Source organism: Spinacia oleracea, chromosome 5 (assembly GCF_020520425.1).
Source record: "Spinacia oleracea cultivar Varoflay chromosome 5, BTI_SOV_V1, whole genome shotgun sequence".
NCBI lineage: Eukaryota > Viridiplantae > Streptophyta > Magnoliopsida > Caryophyllales > Amaranthaceae > Spinacia > Spinacia oleracea.
The window spans coordinates 28915226-28936158 of NC_079491.1; the positions used below are offsets into that span (position 1 = coordinate 28915226).

Genomic DNA, 20933 nt, shown 5'->3' on the forward strand with positions numbered 1-20933 from the left:
TTCGACGTGTTTATGTTACGTTTTATTTTGTTCTCTACTTGTTATGTTTTTTTTTTGTCTCTTCCTTATTTCTTTTCGGCATGCTTTGTGCGTTTGATTGTTATGGCCTACTCTTGGCCGCACACTGCCATTTTTACCTTGGCTTTGGCCATGTCAAAACTCAGGAAGTGTTTTCATATTTTACTCCAGCCTGCTTTGGGCTGTGCATCACTGAATCGTTCTGGCTTTGGCCAGGACAAAACTCAAGAAGTGTTTTCATATTTTACTCCAGCCTGATTTGGGCTGTGTATCGCTGAATTGTTCTGGATTTGGCCAGGACAAAACTCAAGAAGTGTTTTCATATTTTGCTCCAGCCTGCTTTGGGCTGCGCATCGTTGAATTGTTCTGGCTTTGGCCAGGACAAAACTCAGCAAGTGTTTTCACCAAACCCTTACTGAGGAAGTACCCACCTAGTAACTTGGCTGATCAGACCAAGTTATTTGTGGGGGGTATTTCCTCTGTGCGAGTCTTGGTTACTTATCTTTTACCTGTCCAAGAGAGTCGATGTATTTGTCAAAGGTAGCTGGGCCAGTTTTATTATGTTTGTAAAATGCGAGGAAAATACAAGAGTAAGGGGCTATTTGGCTTCTATTGCCTTATTATAGTATTGATTCTTTGCACCTATACATAGTATTTTTTTAGCATATTGGCATTCCAGCTATTCTTCAACTCTTTTCCCTCCATGGTCATGAGGTGGTATATGAGCCAGGGGCTACTTCTCTTGTGATCTGGTAAGGCCCTTCCCAGTTGGCAGTGAACTTTCCTTCTGCTTTTCCTTTTCCAGTGGCGGCCGTTCGTCTGAGAACCAGGTCCCCTACCTGCATAGGTCTGTGTTTTACTCTCTTGTTATATGCCCTGCTCATTCTTTCTTTGTTCGCTGTCAATTTGAGCTCTGCTTGTAATCTGACCTCTGGTAAGAGATCTAATGCTTCCCTCATAAGCTGCTCATTAGTGCTCTCATCATAGTACTGCACTCTGAAGCTAGGCAGACCCACCTCTACAGGCAGAACTGCCTCGGCCCCGAAGGCCAACTTGTAAGGACTCTCCCGTGTTGCTTCTTTCTCGGTGGTCCTGTTAGACCATAAAATTTATGGGATGAGGTCAGCCCATGCACCCTTAAAATCTTCTATCTTCTTTCGTAGTGCTCCCAGGATCTATTTGTTTGCTGCCTCTGCTTGCCCATTTCTATGGGGATGACATACAGATGCGTATGCAAATTTTATCCTTAGTTCAGCGCAATATTCCTTTATTGGTGTGCAATCGAACTGTGTTCCATGGTCAAAGACTAAACTTTCTGGAATGCCAAATCTCGTCACGATGTTCTTCCAGATGAAATCCTTTATCCTTTTGGCTGTTATGCTTTTTGTGGGCTCTGCTTCAATCCACTTAGTAAAATAGTCCACTACCACAATCAAAAATTTTCTTCCTCCGCTTGCTGCTGTGAATGGTCCCAGGATATCCATTCCCCACTGGGCGAATGGTATAGGATTGATAATTGGTTGTAAGTCGTTGGAGGGTTGATTGATCACTGGAGCGAATTTCTGGCACTTATCGCACTTTTTAACATACGCCTGTGAATTGCCTACCATGGTTGGCCAATAGTATCCTGCCCTGAGGGCCTTTAAGGCTAATGTTCTGCCACCTATGTGGTTTCCACGTATTCCCTCATGTATTTCCTCAATGATTCGTTGTGATTCCTCTGTTGACACACATCTCAGTAGAGGCAAGGAGAAAGATTTCTTGTACAATTTTCCCTGGTAAATGACGAACCAGTGTTCGTTTCGTTTTACTTTCTTCTGTTCTTGCTCTGCTGTGGGAAGGCCCCTCCCCAGCTTATATGAAACTATATTGTCGTACCACTGTGGTTCTGTGTCGATGGAGTTAACTGCAGGCTTTTTGTCAATGCTTTTTTCCTCCTGGACCTCCACCATCACCGTTCTTTCTAAGTCCTGCAACGTCGAGCTTGCCAGTTTTGATAAGGCATCTGCCTGATTATTTTCTGCCCTGGGGACCAGTTGGATCTCAAAACTCTCTAGCTGGGCTACAGCTTCTTTCATCAAGGCCAAGTATCTCTGCATGGATGGTTCCCTGGCTTCGTATTCACCTCTATATTGACTGGCTACCAGCTGTGAATCCGTTTTTAGCACTATTTTCTTAGCATCTGCTGCTTTGCACATCTGGATTCCTGCGATTGCTGCCTCATATTCTGCCTCATTATTTGAAGCTTTGAATTTAAACTTTATGGCGTATTCGAAGACGTTGCCTTCTGGTGAGACCATTATGGTACCTGCACCCGACCCTGTGACCGCAGCGGAGCCATCTACCGAGATTTGACATGTCCCCAATGGCTCTTCCTCCTCTTCGTATGAGGCCTCTGCTATAAAATCTGCCAGTGCCTGTGCTTTTATGGCAGTTCTGGGTTTGTACTCGATGTCATATTCTGAGAGTTCCACTGCCCATTTCAAGAGTCTACCAGAAGTATCTAACCTTTGCAACGACTTCTCTAAAGGTTGGTTGGTTAGCACTTGCACTTTATGTGCGTCGAAGTATGGTTTCAATTTCCTAGCAGCTATCATGATGGCAAAGGCCATTTTTTCGATCAGGGGGTACCTCTGTTCTGCAGGGTTAAGGATGTGGCTGACAAAGTAAACTGGCTGCTGGATCTTATCTTTTTCAACTACCAGAGCTGCTGCTACAGTTTTCTTGGAGGCAGAGATGTACAACTGCAATATGTCCCCCACTTCTGGTCTGGCTATAGTTGGGAGGCTTTTCAAATGGTTCTTTACCTCCTTGAATGCTTTCTCTTGCTCTTCTCCCCACTTAAACGTTTTATTTCCCTTCAACACCTGGAAAAAAGGAAGGGACTTGTCCGCGGACTTGCTGATGAACCTGGTGAGTGCTGCCATTTTTCCAGTCAACATCTGGATGTCTCGTATGCTTTTTGGCTCTGGTAGGTTGAGTATGGCCTCTACTTTCTCTGGGTTGGCATCAATTCCTCTTTCACTGACCAGGAACCCCAAAAACTTTCCGGACTTAACACCGAACACGCACTTTTTTGGGTTTAACTTCATACCAAATTGCCTCAGTGTTGCGAAGGTTTTCTCAGATCTTTTGTAACACCCCCAATTTCCATACCTGATTAGGTCTTATAGCGGAAGCATAAATTAATAAATTAAGGGCATTACCGCCACATTTAGGCTTCAACCCAAATGTAAGGCTATATTTTCCAACAATAATCCAACCTTTATAAATGAACCAACATTGCCATAATTAAATAACTTAAACCAACTACCCAAAATATCGTTACAAACTAAATTAAATAAAACCAACTGTTTGTCTCTAGGTGATCTACGTTATTAATAACTTGATACTAGTTGTTGTGAAACGGTTGCTCATGACGTGCCACGCATACCTGTAAATTGAAAAAAACATATACAGAAGGGAAACCACAAATCAGTGGAAATTAAGTAAGTACTACTTCACCCTGTAAAACATTTTTGAAAACCTTTTCCCTTACTTTGGAAAACATTTTATTTTAAAACATTTCACGCACAAATAGCACATAGCAAGCACACGCACACAACCCATAATTTAATAGTTAATTAATTACTCAGAGGTAAGAGAACAAGATAATTCCACCATAAATGTAGTTCGAGACTACCACCCTAATGGGTGTAACCACCAAAATAGGTCTTAGTCCTTAAGTGTGCACACCCCCCAGTGAGTGTTTTTAACTCAAAGGAGTAGAATAAGCCTAGGTCGTGCTAGTTATCTCCGACTAAAATATTGAGACACGATGTGTCATACCACCAATGTGTTCATCACCTTAGGGGATCCTGCCTAAGATGTCTTACCAACTAAGAATATGTTTATCTCTACGTAAATGTTGTTCTATACGTAGCACTGGCGTGGTCACATACACAAAGTAATTAATGGATATCAAAATCACATACTCTTGCACATTTCCAGAAATTGACTAACTATTACGTACACTTCTAATTGCAACAATCCAAATTCATGAGTACCACTTTATTCTGATTATGCATGTCAGGTTGATAAAACCATAAACTCACCATAAATTGTCCAAGACAAAGTAATAACCTTACGCTAAACTACATGACCTGCCTTGCGACTATGTTTAATGATCAAACACACGGGTCATGCACATGAACTTGATAAAATAGCTACTGGTAGTGTATATATATACCCAAAAGCATTTTGAACATGGAAATCAATAAAAGAAGAAAGAGTCTATTATGACATTACTGGTCTTAATGAATTTGCAAAAGTCATATAACCCACATATACATATTACACATAGTCACGTTAAAATAATATTTTCATAGGGTTAAGGTAGTGAACATAGTAACTTACCTTAACAAGCTTAGTATCACCAACAGCACACGTAAGCACTAGTACGTATCCTCACGCTCTACGCACTCTACATACAAGCATGACATAATTGACGTCAATATATATACGATCTGGGTGTAGCTACACCTATAAGAACTCTATGTATATATATGTATAATACGAGTATAGAGGTTTAAAGATTCTCCAAAACTAAGCTCTATTAGTATGCCAACTTAGCATGGTTACCATTTATATTATCGTTTAAGTGTATGGGTCAAATAAAACAAGAAAGATGGTGCATTTACTTCACATTCCTCTTTTATATTATTAATGGAGGAAATAAGGAATTGAGGGCAATAATGTAGTAGCTCTTGGAAGTCCACGTGATATTCCAATCAAATAATCAAGGCTAAATGAAGTAAGGTTCCTTTTATTTTTGAAATTCGATTATACGGGAATGACAAGGTCGAATAATAAGGAAAACTATACTCTGTTTGAAACGACACATTACCTTTGTTCAAGCTTGGCTCCTAGTGCTAACAGACCGGGTGTAAAGAGGAAGGCGAGGGCTTGAAGACGGTAGTCCTTACGGTAGAATCCGGTGATGTTTAATGGTGTTTCGGTTTAACCGAAAGTAGGTAGAAATCCACTTCGGCGCTCGAGGTTTTCCTGCGGTTTCTTATGCACGGCTCCTGGTGGTGTTTTGTGAGTGTACGAGGGTTTTGAAAAAAATGTTGTATTAGGGTTTTGTACTATTATTTATATGGAAGGAGGATGATAAGGTTGTTCAGAACACGGTTACGATTACTAGCGTAAATTTAGGGATGATGATGTTTATCTTTTTGTTAGTAGCAAATCCTAGACTAATAGGTTACGAGAGGTGATAAGTATGGAGTTTGTTTTACATGAAGATAAGAACTCTCTCTCTCTTTTTTTTTTTTTTTTTTTTTATATTTTAGAAAGGAACGTGAATGAGGTGCTAGGCTTACCATTATCTTAGATAATATTAGAAGCTAGTGTTATAAAAGTATTCCACAAAGTAAAAGGTGTTATTATATAACTAAGGTTATAATTTTATACTATCATATATTATACATCTATATTATTATATGACTAAGGTTATTTATATTATTTTCCTTAGTGAAATATGGGATATTACAATCTACCTCCCTTAAAGGAAGATTCGTCCTCGAATCTTAGACAACGGGTGTATTATTAGCAACACTAATTAAGGTCATCTTATTATAAGTACGAAACTGTTAAAATCCACCCTCCTTAAAGGGAGTTGCGTCCCCGTAACTCTAATACATACCTGAGTAAATAACTCGGGATATTTCTGTTTCATAGTATCCTCTACTTCCCAAGTAGCCTCTTCAGTTTGATGGTTCGACCATAAAACTTTTACTATCTTTACCTCCTTATTTCTTGTTTTTCTCACTTTCTCATCTAATATTTTTATGGGTTTCTCCTCATAAGTCAAAGTCTCATCCAATTCCACTACTTCTGGCTCAATCACATGCGATGGATCATGGATATACTTCTTGAGTTGTGAAATGTGAAAAACGTCATGTACCTTAGACAACTCGGTTGGCATGGCAAGTCTATAAGCAACTTCTCCAACTCTTTCTAACACTTCATAGGGGCCAATATACCTCGGGCTAAGTTTTCCCTTTTTACCAAATCTCATAACACCTTTGGTTGGTGAAACTTTCAACAACACCTTTTCTCCTATTTTAAAGACAGCTTGGCGACGATCCTGATCAGCATATGATTTCTGTCTATCTTGTGCAGCTTTCATCCTCTCTTGGATAATTCGGACTTTCTCAACCGTGTCATGCAAATACCCAGGGCCTAACACCACTTGGTCAGTCATATCACTCCAGCATAACGGGCTTCTACATTTTCTTCCATAGAGAGCTTCATAAGGAGCCATTCCTATACTTGCATGGTAGCTATTATTATAGGAAAATTCTACTAAATCCAATTGCTCTTCCCATGAACCTTTGAAATCAATGGCACAAGCTCTAAGCATGTCTTCTAAGGTCTGAATGGTCCTCTCAGTCTGACCGTCTGTTGCTGGGTGAAATGCAGTACTATACTTCAATTGCGTTCCGAACGCCAAATGCACTTTCTCCCAAAAGTTCGAAAGGAACCTCGCATCTCTATCAGAAACAATGTTTTCCGGGACACCACGGTGTTTTACAATATTCTTAACATACGCAGCTGCCATTTGCTCCATTGACCATGTATCTTTCATCGGAATGAACCTAGCAGTCTTGGTCAAACGATCTACTACGACCCAAATAGTGTTCTTTCCGGTTTTAGTCAGAGGTAAGGCAGTCACAAAATCCATAGATATCGAATCCCACTTCCATTTTGGAACATCTAAAGGCTGAAGTAATCCCTTAGGTTTGCTTCTCTCAGCTTTCACCTTCTGGCATGTCATACATCTAGAGACAAATTCAGCGACTTCTCTCTTCATTCTAGGCCACCAGAAATGTTGTTTGAGGTCCTTATAAAGCTTGTCGCCTCCGGGGTGTACGGAGTAAGGTGTGAAGTGTCCTTCTTTCATCAACTGGTTCTTTATTTCTTCACACTTCGTTGGAACACACCACCGACCCTCATAGCGAATGCTACCATCATCATGCATCTTAAAAGGTCCTATTTCACCATTCTCCATTTTGGACATCACCCTTTTTAGCTTGACATCATCAGGTTGACCACTTCTAATCTTCTCAAATATGGTAGGGGTAATACTCATAGCATATAGTTTTATTTCAGATTCCACCTCTCCATGCTCCTTAATCTCCAAGTTCAACCTCGAGAATTCCTCACACAACTTATCTGGGAGTACCCACATAGAATTGACTGAATGACTGGATTTCCTGCTCAACGCATCCGCCACTACATTGGCTTTTCCCTCATGGTATTGTATCTCAAGGTCATAATCTTTGATAAGTTCTAGCCATCTCCTTTGTCTCATATTTAATACCTTCTGCGTGAAAATGTACTTGAGGCTCTTATGGTCTGTGAATATCTTGCAGGTTACCCCATACAAATAGTGTCTCCATATCTTGAGTGCAAAAACAACTGCAGCTAACTCCAGATCATGAGTAAGGTAGTTTTCCTCAAACGGTTTCAATTGTCTAGAAGCATAAGCCACAACTTTACCATTTTGCATAAGAACACACCCTAAACCTTTCTTTGAAGCGTCACTATAAACATCAAATCCTTCATCTCCAGATGGCAATGTCAGCACCGGGGTTGTGGTTAACCTTGTTTTCAATTCTTGGAAAGATTCTTCACATTTATCATCTCATTGAAACTTCACAGTTTTCTTCATAAGGTTGGTTAGGGGTCTCGCAATCCTCGAAAAGTCTTTCACAAATCTACGGTAATAACCAGCTAAACCCAAAAAGCTACGAATCTCAGTCACATTAGTAGGTTTAGGCCAACTCATTACAGCTTGAACCTTTGAGGGGTCTACGAAAACTCCTTCCTTTAAGATGATATGACCTAAGAAAGCTACCTCGTTTCTCCAAAAATCGCACTTAGACAATTTTTCATACAATCTTTTCTCTCTCAAGGTCTCTAAAATCACACGCAGATGTTGTTCATGATCTTCAGGGGTCTTAGAGTATATCAAAATATCATCAATGAATACTACCACAAATTGATCAAGGTAGGGTCTAAATACACGATTCATGAGGTCCATAAAAACGGCTGGGGCATTGGTTAACCCAAATGGCATAACTGTGAACTCATAATGGCCATACCTTGTTCTAAAAGCAGTCTTTGCTACGTCTTTTTTCGCAATTTTCAACTGATGGTACCCAGATCTTAAGTCAATCTTAGAGAAGGTTCCAGCACCCTTCAGCTGGTCAAAAAGGTCATCTATACGAGGCAATGGATACTTGTTTTTTATCGTGACTTGATTTAGCTCCCTATAATTTATACATAACCTCAAGCTTCCATCCTTCTTCTTCACGAAGAGCACAGGGGCTCCCCATGGTGACACACTTGGCCTAATATATCCTTTATTCAACAAATCCTCTATCTGATTCTTCAACTCCTTCATCTCGGCAGGGGCCATACGATAAGGTGCTTTAGAAATTGGCGCAGTTCCTGGAATCAACTCTATGGTGAACTCAACTTCTCTATCTGGGGGCATCTCTGGAATATCCTCAGGGAATACGTCAGGAAACTCCTTAACAACCAGAATATTACTTAATTCACTATCTTCTCTCTTCAAATCTTGAATCTGACACAGGTAGGCTTCCTGTCCTTTTCTAAGGTACTTATGCATAGCTAAGGCTGATATGATCTTCACCCCAGGTTTGGTTACAATGCCCTGGTAGGATATTCTATTCCCATTTGGACCTTTCAGAACAACTTTTTGATCATGACACTCTATTCGGGCTCTATATTTTCCCAACCAATCCATTCCCAATATGACATCCAAATCATCCAGATTGAACTCTATAAGGTCTCCTGGTAGTATAGTCCCGCTAATGTTTATTGAAACATCCTTATAAAGTTTTCTACATGACACTACCTCTCCAGTTGGAATAGAAATTTGAGCAGAAATATGAGAAGAAGGTTCCAGTCCTAATTTCTTAACTAGGGCAGGTGATATGAATGAATGTGAAGCTCCAGAATCAAAAAGTACATATGCAGGAATAGAGTTTATAAGAAAAGTACCAGTCACCACATTAGCCTCTCCATTAGCCTGAGCTTGGTTCATCTCTATTCTATAAGCCAAGAGCTGAGGTTGTTTTTGTAAATTAACTTTTCGTGTCCCCCATTAATTTTACAGAAATACCATCCCCGGTTTTACTTTGTGATCTACCTTATCAACCTAATTTGACTGACTAAAACGCCCAAAATCGTTTACCAGGGCCCATGGGTTGAACAATTGAATGCACTACTTAAATTAGGGCTGATTGATTACTTAAATCAGGAAACTAATTAAACATTAGGAAAGAAATTATTACACATTATTACAAATTATTACAGCTTATTCTAATTGCCAAATTAAAACAAATTTACATTGTAAAACGAGAAAACAGTCCAAAAAATCTCAAAAATCTCCAAAGAAAAAAAAACTCCAAAAACAAGAACCGGAAAACAACGTTCTACAGCATTGATTCTCAGAAGAAGAAGAAGAATCATTTGCAACGTTTGATTCTCAGAAGAACCATATCATCGTTCTTGAAGTCGTTCCCATACAAGTAAGTATACTTTTCACGAATCCTTGCAAGAAACAATAAAAATAATAACACCTTTAGTATAGATTCGTGAATATTAATGCATAACCAACAAGGATAAGGCCATTAAAATTGTAATATGCATAAAATACATGGAATATAGTATGCATAACAGAAATTAAACAATTTTAAATTAATAATGATTCGTGATTTTGTATGCATAAACAAATTTTCTTTTTAAAGATTGTTGCTATGTAAATTAAATCGGTCTAACTTATATAATTTCTTTAATTTATTTTGCAGATTTGAAAATACAAGGTATGTAATTTTCATGCTTTTATGAATTTCAATTAATTATTTCACATTTTAATCCATGCTTTGAATTAAACAATCCCTTATATTTTTTTTATGTTAAAATCATGTTTTTTAGAAAATAATACACATTTTAATTCATGTTTGTTTAATCTCTTATTGCAGATTTCAAAGTATAAGGTATGTAACTTCCACACTTTTATGAATTTTTTAATTAATTATTTCAAATTTTATTTCACGCTTTTAATTAAATAATCTCTTATATTTTTTTAAGGTTTATAGGGTTTTTGAGAGAATTATGAATCTCTTATGTTTCTGTTTATAATATTTCTGTCATTAGAATTAAATCGGTCTAACTTATATAATTTTGTTAATTTATTTTGCAGATTTGAAATACAAGGTATGTAAGTTTCATGCTTTTATGAGTTTCAATTAACTTTCTTGCTTCTATTAAAAATTATTTCAAATTTTAATTGCAGATTAAAATCTGCAAATCTGCAAAATATAAATTATTTCAAATTGAATCTACAATATGAAATTGCAGATTATAAATTGTTTCAAATTTTAATTCATGCTTTTAATTAAATAATCATGTTTGGGAGAATTACGAATTTCTGTTTACATTTGTGAGATTTGTGTCATTACAATTATGAATCAGAAAATAATTGACTTGAATTGGTTTTAATGCAGATTTGAAGTTGAGTTAAAAGTTCATAACGAGATCAAATAACGAACAACAAACGGTATGTGCCAATCAAACAAAAATAATAGTAATAGCCATGCTTTTAAACTAATTTAATTAATTATTTCAGATTTGAATTCATGCTGATAAATCGACTACTAATTTAATTAATTAAATCGTCTCATATTTTATTTTAATTACTTTAATTACTTGAAAAAAAATCGGTTCATTACAAAGTATTTGCTTAATAATTAGTTTTCAACATTATTTCAGATTACTTGATTAGTTTTTAAATTAAATAAAAGTGATATAATTTGCTGATATCCTCAAATTGGGATCAATTTCAAACAAGAAATGATCTCTATTACTTAATGAAGACCCCCGCCCTCCACCCACTCCTTAGTTAACACACTAAAAATTGGAGAAAAAACCCTAATTATAATAAAAATCACCCAGAAAAAGTCATTAGAAATAACAAGGAAATTAATAACAGAAAAAATTCAACATCAACCCAGTAATCACCAAATATAAGGGTGTAAATTACATATTTTGAAACCCTACTTTTATCAATTACCAGAAGGAAATTGTTCAAGAAGGGTCAAAGCTCCCAATGAATGGTCAATTGTTTCATGTGAATTGTAGTAGTGATATCATAAGCCGTATGGTTAAGAAAGGATTCCGAGGAGATTGATGAAATCATTGACAAAGTTAAATTGTTAGGTGGGTCCAAATCACCGCCTTTATGGAATATTACAAGCTCAAGCTTTCAGATGCCTTTACAAAATTTTCTAAGAAGGAACGGGAAAATGTGAGGAACATTTGCAAAAGTGCAGACATAATTTATGAAAGCCAAACTCAAATAAAGGACCTCAAATCCAAGAAACCCTAAATTGGGATCAATTTCAGCCAAGAAACCCTCAATTTTCAAACACCCAGAAGCTAAAATCAACTAATAATCTCAAATCCCGAATTAGAAATGAATCCCTCATGAAACCCAACTAAACAATAACCTAATAAATCCCTCATGAATCCCTCATGAATACCTCAATGACCGAGAACCCAAAACAAAACAATAACCTAATAAATCGAATAACCCAATTTCAAACAAAAAAATAAATTTCAGATTGTGAAATTTCGAAAATAAAAGAGACAGATAAAACGAAATCATTAAACCATCATTAAATATCAAGCAACTCAGATTATGGTACCTATCGCCTCGCAAATCGCCTCGGATAGAGCTTAGGCCAGCGCCTCGAGCCCCTCGAACAGCGCCTCGTGCGCCTCACCACCGCTCCTGGACCTCTCTCTCCAACCCATGGAGGGACACAACATGCAAATCAAAAGTGCAAATAAATTAGTTGACAAATAACTAAGACAACGAAATAAAACTAAAATTATGCAACAAATATTCTGCATTAACTAAATTCCGATTATAAAAAATACTCCTTTCTTTTCCACATTCTCTCAATTTCTACTGTATTTTCCAAAATCTCTATTTTTTTATTAAAAACCCCAAGAATTTTCACAAAAACACAAACTACATCAACAAGAAGCCGCACCATATTCACAAAATCCTAATCTTATTAACTCTCAACAAAATTGATTTATTAAACAGGAAAAATTTTCAAATTCACAAGCCAAAATCATGCAGAATAATTCAACTGGGATAAAATTCAACTATACATCATATAAAAATTACACAAAACCAATCAAGGTCCAGAAAATCAAACAAATCTACAACAAAATAAATCAAAATTTTAAAATTATAGTAAATAGACACAAACAGGAGCTGAACAGGATTGATATTAAAATACAACCGCGTGTAAACAAAAGCATTCAAAAGACATAACAAGAGAGGCAAACCTCGCAGGGGTTTCTTTTCCTCCGAAAGTTGAGAAATAATATAAATAACTGCTGCTGCAATGGATATGGGACTTCTCCTATAAGGATTGCAAGAAAGACCGTAACATTATACTTATTCTAAGAATTGAGGCACAGCCGCATGACCCATACAAGCTTTTCTCTTATAGAAAAAAAGATGTTTACATATTCATCACACACGGTTCAACTCTGAAACAGTAGAATTTCACAACACAGTACAATTTCACAAAACGGTACACTACAATGCATCAAATACAATGCTATCAATAACATCAAAGTTATGCATGAATTTCCTCCTTTTCTCAGTCACAGAACATACAGTGAGGAGTTATAGTTTTCCAACACCTTACTTTCGATTAGGTTTCTTTTATGGTGAGATTCAATTAGGTTTATTGAGTATGCATTAACATGCTTTTTTTCAGACCAATACAGCCAAACAACTGAAAGTACCTGAACTTACTCACATCCTCGCCTCGCCTCGCCTCGCCTCGCCTCGCCCAGCGCCTCGCCTCGCCTCGCCATCTGCCTTCGCTTCTTCCTCTCCAATCCTTATAATTTCATGACATGCAAACCAAGAATTCCAAAAATAATTAGGTCTTAAACAAAAACAACAGAAATACGATAAATCAATATCGAAACAACAAGATCTGGAAATTTAGAAGGAAATAAAGCAAAAAAAATCATTAGAATTCACAAGAAATAAAAAGACGAGATATACCTATGCACTCACCATTTGTTGAACAGATCTAAAATATGCATGAGTGTTATCGCCATTTTTGCTCAGATCTTCTTCAAAGTAGTTGGAAATGAGGTGAGTTAGATAAGAGGTGAGATAAAGGAGGGACCATCTCCATTTTTGAGATGGAAAGTGCGGTGAAGAGATTTGAGATGGAAAGTGCGGCGAAACGAGAGGGGAGATGGAGATTTCGCCATAGTTTGAGAGAAAAGAAGGAGATCACCAAAATGAGGGGAGAGAAAGGAGAAAGAAACAAAAGGAAATAGGGTTAGATGCCACAACGGCGGTATGAGGAGAGAGAAATAAGAGATAGGAAGATTATGAACAAAAGAAAATAGGCCAGCCTTATGAATTAAACAGGCTTTAAGAAACTGGGCTCAGTCAATAAAATGGGCCCACTTTCTAAACTTGCTTAAAACGAAAATTATAATCTCTATTGTATTTAAAAGCTGAAGTTAAACAATTAAATGAAATTTGATTTTTACTGCATAATACCCATAAAAAGCATCAAAAGTCCAAATATATAATCTATTTTAATTAAAATTTTATTTTTAGAGGAAAGATAAACAAAAAGCATCAAAATTAAATATTTGATCTATTTTAAATTAACGTAAAAGAGAAAGAAAAGAAAAGAGAAACAAAAAACAAAAAAATCAAAAGTCCAAATATTTAAATCTATTTTAAGTTAAAGCTTTCGTTTTAGTAGAAAAGAAAAGCAAAAAGGAATCAAAATAAAATATTTACTTTATTTTATATTTTAAATTAAAATTTTCGTTTTAGCGGAAAAGAAAAACTCGACTTTAATCTAAATAAAACCTTAAAATAATCTTTTTAAAAAATAAAATAAAATAAAATAGTGACTAAGTGCATTGTCCACTCTCCAACATAATTATTACAACATTTTTTGTTTTTAAATTATTAATAATATTCCGCATGCATCGCTATTGCAAGTGAAATTAAATAATATTTTTTTTCACACTGCGTATAACTTACATTATCCACTCTCTATTATAATTCGTATAACATTTAATTGTGGTTTTTAATTTACGAGTTTGTTATTGATTTTGTAGGGATATTATGACAGAGTCAGTAACCGGGCGACAACAACTTGATTCACTAACCTCGAGATGCGGACGTCTACTCCAACAGTTTTTTGTAGATAACTGTGTCAAAATGCAAGCCAATAATTTGAGGTGGATTGCACTCAACCAAGATAAGATACGTGATGATTTATACAAGGGTTTAGAAGATTCTTTAAATGTTAGAAAGCATAACTGAGATTCTGATTTTTTCGTTGAGATATGTTAGTTGTAACAAAATAATTTTAACTTTAATTCACACTTTCGCACACATCGCGTGCATATAAGATTAGGATTTGATAATGTTGCGTATGTTCTTTATATTGTGCTAATATGTTTTTTTCTTAACTTTTCAACCATGCATTTGTGATGAAATCTTCCAATAGGTATTAAACCATTGCTTAAAAAAATTGTCTGAAGAAAAATATATAGATAGTCATTCTACGATCATAAATATTGATTTATTAATGTTGGTTTACATGCATTCTAAACTTCACGCACGCATCGCGTGCATAAAATACTAGTCACAAATATCCTCCCCTTGTTGCCACCATTCACATTCCCATTGCTGCTATTCGGGGTAGACAAGGTCTTGTTAGGGCCATTTTGAGCAGATTGGCTCCCTGAAGGGTTACCTTGATTGTTGTTATTCCTGAAATTGTTCTGCCTCCCTTGTTGTTGCTGACCCCCATTTTTCTTAGCATAGCACTCAAACTCACGATGTCCCATCTTCTTGCAACCAAAGCACTGCACAACATTCCCCTTACAATCAACCCCTGGGTGGTCCTTACTACACTGCTTGCAATAGTAGTGTCTCTCATTCCTTTTTCCGTTCCCATTCCCATACTTCTGGTTCTGCCCTTGGTTTTGGGGTTTCCCTCCATTATTTCCTCGATAATTGTTGTTATTTCCATGGTATCCTCCACCCGAACCTTGATTACCATTGTTTTACCTAGGCCTCTTATCCCCATAGCCTCCAGAATTTCCCCCACTCTGATTGATGTTCCTCGAATCTCCTTCCTTTCTCTTACCCCTAGACTTGATTTCCTCCTCCAGTTTCTCAACTCTGTAGTGACTCGCTGCGCTAACATAAGCTTCTTGCAAGGTTCGGCATCCCAAAACAATCACAACCTTCTGGGTGTCAAAGTTCAAACCTCGAATGAATTTGTTGGCCTTAGCTCTCTCATCAGGGACCATAGTAGGTGCAAACCTAGCTAGCTCTAGGAACTTAGAATGATACTCTTGGACAGACATGTTTCTCTTCCTAAGGTCGGCAAACTCATCGAATTTTTGCATTTTCACATGTTCAGGGTAAAACCTATCCCTCATAGCATCCTTAAAGGCCTCCCAGTTAAATCCACGTTCAACAACTAGGTCAGCTCGGGAGGTGGACCACCAAATATCAGCTTCTCCCTTAAGATAATAGGTTGCAGAAGGGATTCTCTCTTCCTTAGGGCACCATATAGCCTGAAATAGTTTATCAAATTCACGGATCCAGTTTTCTAGGATACTAGGGTCCTCTTCACCTTGGAAGTAAGGTGGGTTTCTACTGGCGAATTTCTTAGCATAGTCAGGATTGTTGTTTCCATTGTTGTTGTTGTTGTTGTTGTTGTTGTTGTTCAACAAAGCCGCTTCTAAGGTTTGGGTCAGTTCTGTGAGTTGCTGAAGCCGTTCAGCCAATTCAGCATTAGTGGGAGGACGATTGTTCCTTCCTGACATGGTTATCTGCACCCAAGGATTGATGTATTCCTCAATTAATTACTACTCTCTTCTAGTTTACGTGTACATTCAGACAATTTAATCACAACAATTTCCACCAGGCAGAATTTACAAAGATTTCCACCTCATATAATTCATAACAATACCCAACACATAGAACGGGTAACAATTCTCTTTAATATTTCAATAATGTAATCAATTGACATCAAATATCCCAATAGGATCTGTACAATAACGAAAGAAAACTTAACTAAACAAGTAAAAAAAAACTAATAGATGAAAATGTACCCTTGGTCTAAATAAACTATTCCTATGACTACTTCTATTCCATGAGTGGCCACATGGCCCCACTACTAAGTCTTTTCAAAATCTCACTCATCAAACTCGTCTTCGGGATCTTCTTCCTCGGGGTCTTCTTCAGGGTCTTCTTCTTCAGGGTCTTCTTCTATTGGGTCTTCTTCTATTGGGAGGTCCACTCGCATATCATCTTCCACTTCATCCCTCTCACCTCCCATTCCTTCATTCTCTAACGTGGGTGGTTCGACATCGATTACTTCCCCCATCTCATTTTCAGGTTCCCATTTTGACCAAGCCTCCATCAACCTCGTTGAGACATACTCAATGGTAAGGAACCATTGACCCTCATATCTGTATATGGTTGGGTGAATCTCCCCTTCTTCTGTGAGAACATCATCATACATTTCCATAATTGGGATCCAAGGCTCATAACGTGGTATGGTTTTGAGTAGGACGTCTATTATCCTAGGGTGTGTGTCATAGTTGTTCAGGTCTCCTAGGAGATCTCCCCATTCTTCACAACGTTCCTTTACTCTTTCTACATAGGGAGGTAAGTCCTCATGTTGTCCCATCCTTAGGTTGTAGGGGTACATTGGGTGGTCCTCCATCTACCACAAAAGAGAAAAAAATAACAACTAATTACTTACCCCCTTTATCCCATTATTGGAATTCTAAACATATAATAATCAATTATAAATCAAAATTAAAATAAATAAATAAAATATAAAAAAACATACAGATGTATCCAAATTTATCACCAGTAACAACCATCATATGAAATTTTATTTCAGAGTAAGCATGAGTTTAACATTCTAAACTATAATTTGGTTCATGGTTCCCTAACATAAATCAAAACATCTCTTAATTGAAAATTCCCTTAATTTCTCCCCCAAAAAGAGGGCATTTGCTGAGGACTTCCTTGTTGTCGCTCAACACTACGTCAATCTTTTCTCCCGGACAGAAAGGACAAAAACATCCAGTTACACTAGACAGATCCGGTAGTGGCATCTCTTTTATTTCTAGGTCCTCTTCTTGGTTTCTTGTAAATGCAGGAGGGGACATAGGCTCTATTTTAATTCCTTCATAAACTTCATGTTTAACGAGTGTAACACCATATAAATCTTCTATGCATTTTACCCATACATCTTCTCCTTGTACCCAAGCATCAAACTCCTCTAGTATGTTCTCGTAATTAGGAAAGTAGGTAAGACTCATCTACAACACAAAATACTTAACATGTAAACACATAATAAAATACAAAAATAAGTAGCACATAAAAGCATGATAAACGTCGCTCAACCTCACTAACGGCTTTTCCAAGTTTTAATTCCTAATTAATTCATTTGAAGATCCTAATATTTATTTAACATTAACCAATTTAGTCCTAAAACCTATTGCTCTGCATACCAATTTGTAATACCCCCAATTTCCATACCTGATTAGGTCTTATAGCGGAAGCATAAATTAATAAATTAAGGGCATTAATAAATGATATCAAGAGCCTAATCGCTCTTTGGGATTAACGCATAGATCTTCATATCTCAGCGTTTGAGTTGTCTAGGATTAAAATGACTAATTAAGAGTTAAGTTAAAAGTTATAGGACAAGCCGTTTAATTGAAGAGAGTATCTCTTTCTATGTGTTAGTTATGTGTTCCTTGTGATATGACTATGTGACTAGTTTTGAGTTCGGGGGCGAACTCCTTTCTTTTAAGGGGGATAGAATGTAATATTCCTAATATTTTATATTGTAAAATTTGGAATAAAACCTTTTTTATGTATATATATATTTTTTGTTTTTTAAGCTTTTGAAGCTATAGTCACAAAAAATTTCTAACTTTAAGTTTCGGGACGAAACTTCTTTTAAGGAGGGTAGATTGTAATACCCAAAATTTTATGATTTTATAAAATATACTTTTAGGCAGAATAAGGTTATAGTAGTATTTATCTATTAAGAATATTTTCCTAAATTAAATAGCCTAATTATAACTTTTTTTATAAAACCTAGTTTAGTTTTAGTAAGACTCTTTTTACTAGCATTATAAATACCCACTAACCCTAATTAGTTTATACGAAAGTAGTTCAATCGTATTATTATTTTTGCCGTCTACCTCTAGTGTAATTGTTGCGTGAGGTTTCATGGAATGGGAATCAAAGTAGCCAAACTTTGATTTATTATCTCCTATACGCATCATCATCAACATCAAACATTTGAGCGCATGGGACTGGAAGTTTTTACTACCCAAATCGTAACAGGCCGTCGTTTTTCTACTTTGTTCGTATGGTGTTAATTTCCGGAAAGGTAATCACACTTAGTCCCTTGTAATTGTTTGTGTATATTATTAGTTGTAACAACACGTACTTAGTCTATTCGAATTATCTGTATATACAAATTGTAATCACGCGCTTATCGATCTGTTGTTGTTAACGCTAATTATTTGTATTCACAATTATTTCTTGGAGTTGTATGATTAGTTTTGTATTTTTTAGTATATGCCATAGTATTGTATTATTACGTGTACTATTAATATGAATGAGAATGATGCTAGTTGCTAGTTTAGAATAACGACGAGGGTTTAGTGTAAATGTGGAGTATTATAGGCGAGTAGTATTATTTTATGTCAAAGAAGAGTTGGTTTTATATACTCCGTGTGATCGAGTTCGATCAATTTTGGGATGAAGACTTATAATCTCATGATTGGTACTACTTGTGTGAAATAGTTTGGTTATTTTAGGCAGAGCTAAGTGTGAGGGGGTCGAAAAAGCGCGAGGCTAATGCGTGACCTTGTCCCTCGTGGGTGTGACGATTCTTTTTATTCAATCAATTGTAATTGGAATTACTGTGAGTATACTCCCAATTGACTAGTAATATAGGAGTCGCCATTCAGTTTTTAACAACAATGAGAAAAACTGACAAAACCCGGTTATCGTGACATAAATGGAGTGCAATTATGTTTGACCACGACGGCCGTAGGTTCCCTTGTGATCCCTGGTGTGGGGATCTCTCAATATACACCCGCAAGGTAGAGATTGAGAGTTCGGGGGACTGTAACTACCGAGAGGAGTAATTCGCTCGTCAATAACTCCAGAGGCAGGATATCCTTACTAGCTCAGCATAAATAATTGAAGGGACATGCGTTAACTATTAAACTAATCTGAGTTGATTTTAGCAATATGCAACATATAATACTAATTCGATCGTGATTATCTGATTTAAATAACATTAAGGGACCTAGCATGATAATCCGATTTCCCAAAAATATTATATTTGTTAGGCGTGATAGAACAATCATATTAGGTTAGTTTAACAGTTCATAAAAAGGGCGAGGAAAGCAGTTAAATCATCGAAAAGGGACACGTTACGACGCACCCTTGAGAGGTGCGTCACGGTTCTCAGAAAACTAACCACTTTGACTTTGCTATTTCTCCTTTTTATTTAACGAATCTCAATTATGGGACAGGATACGTTCTGTTCGATTTATGGATCGATTGCGACAGAACGCGTGAACAGTTTCGCAGCGAGAGGCTTAGGCTAAGGGGTTTAGAGTCAATACTCAGAATATATTATGTGTTGTTGTGTGTTCTTTTCACGTCGAACTTAGGAGTCTATTTATAGGAAAAAGTGGCGTAGAAAGATAGTTTTTCAGGAATTTGAATACGAAACGGATTAGGAAAAGAATCCGTCCCAGGTACTTTCGGCTCCCAGCTCTGGGCGCTGAAATTTTCGGCGCCCAGGGCTGGGCGTTGAAAATAGGGTATGGCAGAATTCTTTGGTCAGATTCGGATTCCTGAAATCCGTAGAGTTTGAGACTTAATCGAGTATTTTAGCGCGTATCAATTTTATGACGGAATGCGTCTGGGCCCGTTACGAACTCTAGGCTCGTTAGGATTTTAATTAATATGTGACTCTTATTTCCGAATCATATTAGGAGTAGGATTCTCGCAGTTTTCTATCTCATTTAGGATTTATGTTGGAATGCAACACCGGCCTAATTCTGACAGGTTTCTATTTTTTATGATTTGCCACTTTTAGAAGCTACCTTTTACGGCAGTTACTATTTTTAGCAGGTTTCCATAAATAGCAGGTTTCGGGTGAAATGAAATGGGGAATCGAGATTCATTTATTTTATAGGAGATGCGTTGTCAAGTGGAGTTTTTATGCTTTCATCATCGAACCTTTCCCTTGCGGGAACGGGGACAAAAGTAGGTGTCTACAGTTAGCCCCCACTTTGACTGAGTCTTGGAGTAAGACGATGGTCAAAGTATTAGACAGAGTGCGTCACACAAGCCATGGTGTATGTGACCTGTTTTGCGAGGGTCTCACGAGCCCCCGAGTGATAACATTTGACTTAAGGGTCATCACTTGAAGTGTTGACATATCCCTCACGTGTCATTGAGATTTGTCAACTGATAGTATAGAAACTTCCTCACTTTGTCATTGGAAGGATCTAAAGGTGCGTAAAAACTCCCTCACTTTGTCATTGGGAGTAACTACAGATGTTTTCGAAATCAAAGCTATAAAGTGTAATTGGGCCTGGCCAAGCCCAATCATGAGGTAAAACGTTTTTAAAGATTCTCATTTTCAGGGCTAGCTAAACGAGAAAACCCCCTTGTTTTTATAGGACGTAAA

At 36.9% G+C, this 20933-nt stretch overlaps 2 protein-coding genes across 2 annotated transcripts; both read right to left on the bottom strand.

Annotated features, from left to right (window-relative positions):
• Nucleotides 1-725: 725 nt before the first annotated feature.
• LOC110804355 (uncharacterized) lies at nucleotides 726-2945 on the bottom strand. The gene is made up of 2 exons (XM_022009942.2): nucleotides 1219-2945; nucleotides 726-1110 (listed from the first exon to the last, which is right to left on the bottom strand). The coding sequence occupies exons 1-2, from the start codon at nucleotides 2943-2945 to the stop codon at nucleotides 726-728; spliced, it is 2112 nt and encodes a 703-aa protein (XP_021865634.2).
• Nucleotides 2946-15237: 12292 nt separating this feature from the next.
• On the bottom strand, nucleotides 15238-16008 carry LOC110804357 (uncharacterized). The gene has a single exon (XM_056829477.1). The coding sequence runs from the start codon at nucleotides 16006-16008 to the stop codon at nucleotides 15238-15240; it is 771 nt and encodes a 256-aa protein (XP_056685455.1).
• Nucleotides 16009-20933: the final 4925 nt, after the last annotated feature.

Excerpts from the sequence above, each read along its gene's own strand:
- LOC110804355 (XM_022009942.2), bottom strand. The coding sequence starts at position 2,945 with ATGGCAGCACTCACCAGGTTCATCAGCAAGTCCGCGGACAAGTCCCTT. Across the intron at positions 1,111-1,218 it reads TGTCATCCCCATAGAAATGG|GACCACCGAGAAAGAAGCAA; the intron begins GCAAGCAGAGGC and ends ATGGTCTAACAG.
- LOC110804357 (XM_056829477.1), bottom strand. The coding sequence starts at position 16,008 with ATGTCAGGAAGGAACAATCGTCCTCCCACTAATGCTGAATTGGCTGAA.